Source organism: Dreissena polymorpha, chromosome 4 (genome assembly GCF_020536995.1).
Source record: "Dreissena polymorpha isolate Duluth1 chromosome 4, UMN_Dpol_1.0, whole genome shotgun sequence".
Lineage (NCBI taxonomy): Eukaryota > Metazoa > Mollusca > Bivalvia > Myida > Dreissenidae > Dreissena > Dreissena polymorpha.
This window is the reverse complement of record NC_068358.1, coordinates 53,294,408-53,304,290: the sequence shown is the minus strand read 5'-3', so window position 1 is coordinate 53,304,290 and position 9,883 is coordinate 53,294,408. Positions and strand designations below refer to the sequence as shown.

Genomic DNA, 9,883 nt, shown 5'->3' with positions numbered 1-9,883 from the left:
TGTAAATATCGCCAATCTTTAATACCCAATATGCAAATTTAAATTATGCTTGGTAGCAGCGATTTTTTTTCAATATCGGTAATGTATTTCTAAACTGTATAAACCATTGACAGTTGTATACGTGAAGATTCTAGGATATATACCAGCCAAGTTAAAACACGAGTGGTCTATTATTGCTATTCGTTGTATTTTTCTGTTAACCACTGACTCCTTCTCATCCCTATGGAAGCGTATATGGTACACCCTCATGGTGTGATGGTGTCAACATTCTATGACGGCATGATATGAAAAAGGTGTCATGGCGTTAAAAAACAACTCATCGTGTCGACTAAAAGTATGATGGCAAGTTATTTTCACAAGAGCATGACGCCAAAAATTATGTTGATTTGTCGACTTAGATAATGTCGACCAAATATTTTTTCGGGAAAAGCCGAAAACGTTTACGTCAAGACTTTAACTTAATGTCGTTATGGCGAGTAAAATAAGAGGGAAAACCTACAAAACTATGACGACATACCATGTTATTTCACAGTAAGTCGATATAAACTACTAGTAATCCGACATGAACCTATCATTTGGGTGTACCATATTCTATGACGACATGATACGAAAAAGGTGTCATGGCGTAAACAAAATAACTCATCGTGTCGACTAAAACATGATGGCAAGTCATTTTCACAAGAGCATGACGCCAAAAATTATGTTGATTTGTCGACTAAGATCATGTCGACCGAAAACAAATTTTCGGGAAAAGCCGGAAACATTTACGTTGAGACTTTAACTTTATGTCGTTATGGCGAGTAAATTTTTGTGGAAAAAAGCTATAAAACTATGTCGACATACCATGTTATTTCACAGTAAGTCGATATAAATTAATCCGGCATGACCATAGTATTGAGGTGTACCATATACGCTTCCGTATTTTATAACTTATTGTCGTCAACATGTTTACAAAATAATTTGCGTCAACATGTTGACAAAATAATTTGCGTCAACATGTTGACAAAATAATAAACCTTTAACTTCAAAACAGGACTGTAACTGTGCAATTTGCATTTTTTTTAATATAGGGAATGTATAACCAAATAAATGCTAAATACAAATACGTGTCCGTGTTAAGCGCGAATGTGTCCGACTCATGGGCGAATTCGGTGGGTTTTGTTAATCAACTGTTTTCCAATGAACATAAGCTGTGAATCAAATAATTATTTGTAAAATAGACTCATATGATATGATACTTATAGCCTGCACAAGCTTAGCCCCGGTTTTTACCACACAGCTTGTTATTATAGACTTATACCTTTAACCCGTCCGACTCAAGGGCGAGTTACCCAATGTGCGTTTTTTCGTTTCGGATAATTATTAACATAATTTAATCGCTCTTTATAAACCTCTTATAACCTAAAATGAAAGAGACTTGAATGAAAAGCGAGTATTCTGTTTGCCGGTTGCTCATTAACCAACAAAACAACATTTTCATTAAATTTATTTACCTTATTGATTCAACAGCAATATGATGGAAGATCATAACATTACAGCAAAATAAAAAAATATTAACGGAAATTAAGAACAATTAAATTGCACAAATGCATCGTGACTTAAAAAATGCAAAAAACAAACCACCCGTATTATTGGGTTGGCATTTTGCCTATTTATTATTTTTATTTTTTAAACATGCTATTGTTATGTTGCTTTCCTGTATATAACTTGATACTAACATCAATACAAGTAGATCGATCGTGTTTTACAAAGAATGTTTACATAGTTTTTCAGTTAATTTGTCAAGTTGTAAATGACAAACGAAAAAATCGATATTTTGCATAACAGATGGTAAAGTCTAGAGTTGCGTGCTCTGTTTTGTTTACTGAGCTTCACCTTCGCCCTCCTCCTCGTCAAACTCTCCCTCCTCCTCCGCGGTGGCGTCCTGGTACTGCTGGTACTCAGAAACAAGGTCGTTCATGTTCGACTCGGCCTCAGTGAATTCCATCTCGTCCATGCCCTCGCCGGTGTACCAGTGGAGGAAAGCCTTACGACGGAACATAGCGGTGAACTGCTCAGAGATGCGCTTGAACAGCTCCTGGATGGCGGTGCTGTTGCCGATGAAGGTAGCGGACATCTTGAGACCACGTGGGGGAATATCGCAGACGGCGGTCTTCACGTTGTTGGGGATCCATTCAACGAAGTAGCTGCTGTTCTTGTTCTGTACGTTCAGCAACTGTTCGTCGACTTCCTTCATAGACATGCGCCCACGGAAGATGGCAGCGACCGTCAAGTACCTGCCGTGACGCGGGTCGCAGGCGGCCATCATGTTCTTGGCGTCAAACATCTGCTGTGTGAGCTCAGGGACAGTGAGGGCCCTGTACTGCTGGCTACCGCGGGATGTAAGTGGAGCGAACCCGGGCATGAAGAAATGCAGACGCGGGAAGGGCACCATGTTCACGGCGAGTTTGCGGAGATCAGCGTTCAGTTGACCCGGGAATCGGAGACAAGTGGTTACACCGGACATTGTGGCGGACACGAGGTGGTTCAAGTCTCCGTATGTGGGTGTGGTGAGTTTCAGGGTCCTGAAGCAGATGTCGTAGAGAGCCTCGTTGTCGATACAGTAGGTCTCGTCGGTATTCTCAACAAGCTGGTGAACGGACAGGGTGGCGTTGTAAGGCTCAACAACGGTGTCTGATACCTGAAACAAAAATCGACCGAGTTATAAGTTTAAATTTCGATTCTTCTAACATACACAAATTTATAGAGTATGTTGTTTGGAAAAAGTTTATGAATAAATGTTACACAAAAACGAATATAAATATATAACTCATTCGCACCTTCGGTGATGGCACTACGGAGAATGTAAGCATGATGCGGTCTGGGTACTCCTCACGGATCTTGCTGATGAGCAGTGTGCCCATACCGGATCCGGTACCGCCACCCAGGGAGTGTGTGAGCTGGAACCCCTGAAGACAGTCGCATGACTCAGCCTCCTTGCGGACGACGTCGAGCACGGAGTCTACGAGCTCAGCGCCCTCTGTGTAGTGACCCTTGGCCCAGTTGTTGCCTGCGCCGCTCTGTCCAAACACGAAGTTGTCCGGCCGGAAGATCTGTCCGAATGGACCGGATCTCACGGAGTCCATTGTTCCCGGCTCAAGGTCGACAAGCACGGCGCGGGGAACATATTTTCCACCTGAAAGAAGTGTAACATCTACAGTTACGATATTGCTTTAGACCAACGTTATTGCAAACTTTGATGTAACGCGCGCATACGGAGAATGCAAGAACAATACCCTAAGGCGGTACCAACTACGCAGTATGACCTGTTGTACAATCCAACTTATCCAAAGGAAAACATATGCTACTGATTTCATAAGTACAGATACTATGACAAATAGCAACATGTTTCTAAAGAGCGTATACCAAGCTGATGAATTGGGAGACACTAAGACGAACACTGTATGTATTGACCAGAAAAACATGTACTAGTAATCTTGCACTATAATGATGCGCAAGTGTGCCTTTTAAAAATTGACAATTTTCCCGATCTGCGCTGAAAAGCAACGTATTCACGCGTAAGCTCGGGTTTATGCGACGACACGCATATTCGTAGATAAATAACTCGCACGACATTTCAAATGAATTTAAATGCATACTTCGTTGAAGTAGCGGCTTTCTTACAATTGATTTCATGATTGTATTTATGCGAAGCATTTGAGAACACACCATGTACAGATTAACATATAACACAATAAAACTTAGTGTAACATAAGACCCCCCCCCCCATAAAGGTATCTTATAAGCCACGATAACTTACCGGTGGCCTCATTGTAGTAAACATTGATTCTCTCGAGCTGGAGGTCGGAGTCACCATGGTAGGTTCCGGTTGGGTCGATACCATGCTCGTCGGAAATAACTTCCCAGAACTGGATATGGAACGAAAACAGGTACGAAAAATAATGTCTAATAGCAGACCGCAAAGAAGTTAAATGGATTTAATAAACACACTTTATTTACTTCATTAAACTGGCAAGAAACTCCTAAAGAGAGAACCTTTCCACCGTCTATTATTGGAAATCACTACGACATATCTTTGTCTTTACTCGCGCTCAGATAAACAAAATCATGCTCAGACATGTTTTGTATCACAAATACTGGCGCGGTGCCTAAATCCACTAATTTGGAACGTTTTTGGCAACAGTTAAAACAAGATGTAAGCCGATAGGCACAATAATGTAAACAAAACTAAATCAAGTCGAAGGTGTCCGTATTCACCACCCTTATTGAACATTAAAAAAAAACTTAGAAAATAGTTGTTCATGTCAATCCGTTCAACCAATATTGAATTCAAAACGAAACTTGGACAAAAACACAATTTTGAAGACGACCTTCTGACGGTGTTGTTCACGGAAGCTTCTCTATTGATCAAGAACAAAACCTTCGGTTATCGTAACTGTAAAGCTTGATTTAAAGTGGTTGGATAATTTAGAACGGTGGCGGTTTAAGTCACTGATTCAGAATTTTTTGACATAAATTAAATATACGGAAATCAACAAGAAACGTGGAAGATTGTTATTATCAACAGTAACAAGTTTAAACACTGACCTTAGCTCCAATCTGGTTGCCACATTGGCCGGCCTGAAGATGGACAATTTCACGCATGTTGGTGTCTGTTAGTTTCACTGATCAATGGTTCCTTCCCTCGCCGGTTTGTATATCGTCGCTAAGATCTGTAACCACAACTGTGCGTCATATAAATTACAACGGACCGATTTCTATTGGTCGATTTTACAAAAGGAATATTAACTTAACCCAAAGAGTGTATAATGCTTGGTAGATTTACTTTAAGGCCAAACAAATTATTTCGTTGTGTCCTTACATCTTTAAAATATTAAAGGTTGGTTGGTTTGCAAATCTGTGTATACGTTAAGCGTTTGTATTAACATAATCAATTTTTTCTCGCTTGAATAATTCTTCAATAATAGATATCTTCCAAACTTCTTTGCAAGATATATTTCTTAATTCACAAAGTATGTGAAATTTAATTTTGATTTTCTTATAGAAGTTAGATTTTTTTTATTGAAAGCTAACCCTGGAGTACAAAAAAGTTAAGGGTCAGCAATTAAACTAAGGGTCGGTCCCGTTTGTGGAAACAAACAATTATTCAGCTAACGCCTTAGCATGATTGCATTTCAGTACTGTTCAAATAAATACCTATAGATCTTTAAACCATTCATTCCGATATTAAGTAAGTTCAAATCCTTAATCCAATACACGAATCAATATTCCATGGGCGGTATCGACCAGATATATCCCGTTCCTTTAAAACTATATTGAATTAAATAATCTGCGTTTGAAAAGCGTATGAATTTCAATATTGTGCAATATTGGTCCGCTATATTCACACAAATTGAAGGGGCGTTGCTGTATGGTAAAGACATGAAAGGTGTATTGAATTAAGCATCGCTTAGTGGCATAATAGGAACAACGTAAGGGTCGTGGTGGATCTGTATTGCTCTCCTGATTTTATGAGCTTCCTTGTGGGAAAACGGTGCTTAAGTTCGTTAAGTGTCGTCTCTTATTTGCCTGGGCGTACATCACATGCTAATCTGGGGCGACACTTTCCGCACATGCATTAAGCCCAGTTTTCCCAGAACGCGGCTCACATTGTGATACTAGAGTGATCTTAGCGGGAAAATATTCAAATATTTTCGCTATGTAAATGATGAAAACAAGCAACTTACCAGTCGAGTCAAATTTGACAAAAAAGTAATGATTTTAATATGTTTGGTAGAAGATTACTACATGATGTTGCATACCATACCACGCCTCTAGACCCTCTTGTTTCAAAGGTGAAGATTTGTACAGTCATATTTTATTAAAATCCATACTTTGTATATCATGCGAACCTCTGTGGCATTGCCAGTTCAGATCCCATAGGTATGATTTAAATACACTTTGTATCAGCCCACTACATTATGCTAAAGAAAGACCGCTAGGCTCTCGTGGAGCTTTATAGTCTGGATGAAGAAAACTTTCACTACATGCATAATGGAGTCAGCTTACCCCTAAGGCGGTACCAAGTCGACATACCCCCAAGGCGGTACCAAGTCGACATACCCCCAAGGCAATGCCCATTTCCAACCCAGAGATTGGGTATTTGATGAAACATGGAAGGTTGTCATCAAAATTAATGATGTTACAAAACGAATACTAAACATATGTACCTTGTGGTTTCAGAGCAGCATATTTTTAAAGTTCTCGCTTTTCAGATATAAAGAGAACAAATAAACTCCAGGACGGGGTCAATTTTGGCTTCAGGGTCCTGATGAAAAAACTGGTAGTGGACCCGCATATTACCTTGGGTTTAATATTATTTTCTATTTAATTTTCAATATATGTACATAAAAACAAGTGACAATTTTTGACCAGTGAATCATGCTTTGAACAACCATCATTTTTATAGAAAAGGTTAACCTCTTTTTAAATAAATTTCAAGCATTTTCTATGAAATAAATCATTCAAATTTCATTTATAGCGCTCAATATACTGCCAGTAAACGTAATCGCTTACTTAAAACAACATGCCACGCCAATAACGGGAATCAATAATGCGTCGATTAATAAAGCAGAACAGCAATAATCCAACACCTTTATTGTGAAATGCAGAGATTTAGTTTTGATAATTTGCAGTGTAGTTTTGTTTTAATTGCGAAATATAACTTTGGTTCTGTGAGGAGTGGGGGGGCTATTAGCGGTAATTGATTCACCTACTTAACTCGCGATAAAAATCAATAGATTTATATTTTGGCATGCTTAAAAGCTGTTTTGTTGAAAAATTTACATGACTGATTGATCGCCAGAATAAAGTGTTTAGTAATAAAAATTGTATCAAGATTGTATTTATGTGTTGAATCTTATCTAGTTAACGCCCTATTTAGGCTATCAAAGAGGTGCTTAGGCTATGACTATAACTAAGTGTTAGAGAAAAAAAATGAAATTTTTAATATATTTAAGTGCCAAAAGCAGCATGTCAGTATTGTAATATATATGTCGAACTTGATGTTTAACATTTTCAACTGTATACTGATGCACACATGATTATATTCTGTCTGGTCCAATCAATTTATTCCACCGTGCCAACAAATTTCTGTCACAGCATATAACATTATACGCAGTAAATAATAATTATATGGTTTGTCTGTGTGTCTTTCTGTCTGTCTGTGTGTGTCTGTGTGTGTGTGTGTGTGTGTCTGTCTGTATGTGGCTGTGTGTCTGTCTTTCTGTCCGCCTGTCTGTCTGTGTGTCTGTCTGTGTGTATTTCTGTATGTCTTTATGTGTCTGTCTTTGTTTGTCGGTCTGTGTGTCTGTCTTTCTGCCTGTCTGTCTGTCTGCCTGCCTGTCTGTCTGTCTGTGTGTGTCGGTGTGTGTCTTTGTGTGTGTGTGTGTGTCTGTCTGTCTGCCTATCGTATGTCTGTCTGTCTGTCTGTCTGTCTGTCTGTCTGTCTGTCTATCTGTCTGTCTGTCTGTCTGTCTGTCTGTCTGTCTGTCTGTCTGTCTGTCTGTCGGTCTGTCGGTCGTCGGTCTGTCGTCTGTCTGTCGGTCTGTCTGTCGGTCTGTCTGTCTGTCTGTCTGTCTGTCTGTCTGTCTGTCTTCGTCTGTCTGTCTGTCTGTCCTGTCGTCTGTCTGTCTGTCTGTCTGTCTGTCTGTCTGTCTGTCTGTCTGTCTGTCTGTCTGTCTGTCTGTCTGTCTGTCTGTCTGTCTGTCTGTCTGTCTGTCTGTCTGTCTGTCTGTCTGTCTGTCTGTCTGTCTGTCTGTCTGTCTGTCTGTCTGTCTGTCTGTCTGTCTTCTGTCTGTCTGTCTGTCTGTCTGTCTGTCTGTCTGTCTGTCTGTCTGTCTGTCTGTCTGTCCTGTCTGTCTGTCTGTCTGTCTGTCTGTCTGTCTGTCTGTCTGTCTGTCTGTCTGTCTGTCTGTCGTCTGTCTGTCTGTCAATACCATATGGAATGCCCACTTTATGGTATAACAGCAATTTTCAAAATTCGATCTGGCTTTAAAAAAAGAAGATTTGAAACTCGATCCCTGACTAATAAACGAGTGGTGCTCGTATTTGACTTTCTTTCCGAAAATGGTGTCTTCTTAGAGTATAGTTAGCATTCGAAATTTAAGGTTTGAATTATTTGTTCAGATTCTGAACCAGGCAGCGCAAATTCCCCTATTGAAGTATGCGATTTGAAAATCATGCAATATACTCACTGGATATGAAGTTGAATCTATTAGGATTTAATTATTTTGCCTAAGATAGATAAAGGGCTGAATTAAAAAATTTATATCCATTTTCAAAATGTTTTAAATTTAGATTCTACAGTAATCTAGAGCAAACTTGAGTTTTTTGAAAACTAAGTTTTTGTTGCGAAATTTGCATGAACATCACAAAAAACAAACACATATTGTTCTATTCTATCGAGTTCGCTTATATAGCACATTAATTTATTTTTGATTTTGAATTAGAGTCGATTCGGTCCTTAAGCAATTTGATTTCAAAGCCTTTCTATTAAGAATATTTTTGTTTTGAGAATGCTTCGTGCTCTTTTTGTCATGTATTTATTACAAACATTTTCAATAATAAAGTAAACTTAACTAAACGGGCCACACTTTTGGTGGAACACAGGCATTAGATGTTGGATGCCAAATATTAGACCTTTGGTTTTCAGGAGAAGATTTAACCAAGTGTTTTAGCAGTGTAAGCCTCTACAAATCCTGTGATCCACGGGGAATGGACACTTGCGATCCCATGGGATTTATTTTAAAGAATTGAGCCGCGTTCTGAGAAAACTCGGCTTAATGCATGTGCGTAAAATGTTGTCCCAGATAAGCTCGTGCAGTCCGCACAGGCTAATCAGGGACGACACTTTCCGCTTGTATGGTATTTTTAGTTTCAAGGAAGTCCCTTCTTACCGAAAATCACGTTTAGGCGGAAAGTGTCGTCCCTGATTAGCCTGTGCGGACTGCACGAGCTGGTGTTGTCGCAATTGTTAAAAATACCTTAACTAAGCAAAATAGGAAGCGTTCTTTCTTTTCTTCAAAAAGTGTAAAATTATGTTATGAAATACGGGATGACTATCTTTGTTGTACAGTATAGAGTTAGAGATCTACGTATTTTAGGAAATGCCCACTATTTCTGCAGATTTGTTCATACGACACACACATATATATATATACATAACATATTTTTTGGTTCTGCATTGTATGTGAGTAAACGTTTCGGTATCGGCTTTGTGCTTAGAATAACTTACGGTAATATTGTTGAGATATCAACATCGGAGCATCATCAGGTTTATTGCCAGTGTGCAAAAAAGTATTTAGGTCTTGAAAGAAACATTGAGCTGAACATACATTACAGGCTATATTTGAAAAGAGGAAAATGCGACAAAAAGACCATATACCAATGTACCTGTATTTTGTTAGTCCGTATAATTAGCCGTTAGCATGAGTACTTGTCGAGTCGCTGAACCAATCCTTAATAAATATGTGAAGTGATCAAATATGTTACACGTACATGTTTGATCTTCAAGCCTTTTTAATTAAATCATTGTTTAGTGTTTGCATTCTCGGATTAGGGTATCAGATTTGATCTTACACTACGTTTGTTTTAATATGTGAGGTTGTAGTGCGGCAAAGAAAACAACCGCGAAATAAGCCATAACTCTTTCATTTTATTGACGATTGTTTTCAACAACAAAAACAAAATAAATTCATCGCTGTAGATTTGTTTAATACATTGCAGGGGATGTAGCTCTTACCAATAACCTTTCTAAATGAATGTGGGTCCGATACGATGAGCTCCCTTTTAATTTTCAACCGTAAAACCTGTTTCACCACATGAAAACTGTATGCTGAACGTA

At 38.8% G+C, this 9,883-nt stretch overlaps 1 protein-coding gene across 1 annotated transcript; it reads right to left on the bottom strand.

Annotated features, from left to right (window-relative positions):
* Positions 1 to 1,473: 1,473 nt before the first annotated feature.
* On the bottom strand, positions 1,474 to 4,755 carry LOC127876095 (tubulin beta chain-like). The gene is made up of 4 exons (XM_052421016.1): positions 4,588 to 4,755; positions 3,800 to 3,908; positions 2,820 to 3,175; positions 1,474 to 2,680 (listed from the first exon to the last, which is right to left on the bottom strand). The coding sequence occupies exons 1-4, from the start codon at positions 4,642 to 4,644 to the stop codon at positions 1,862 to 1,864; spliced, it is 1,341 nt and encodes a 446-aa protein (XP_052276976.1). The 5' UTR covers positions 4,645 to 4,755; the 3' UTR covers positions 1,474 to 1,861.
* Between the last annotated feature and the right edge of the window lie 5,128 nt (positions 4,756 to 9,883).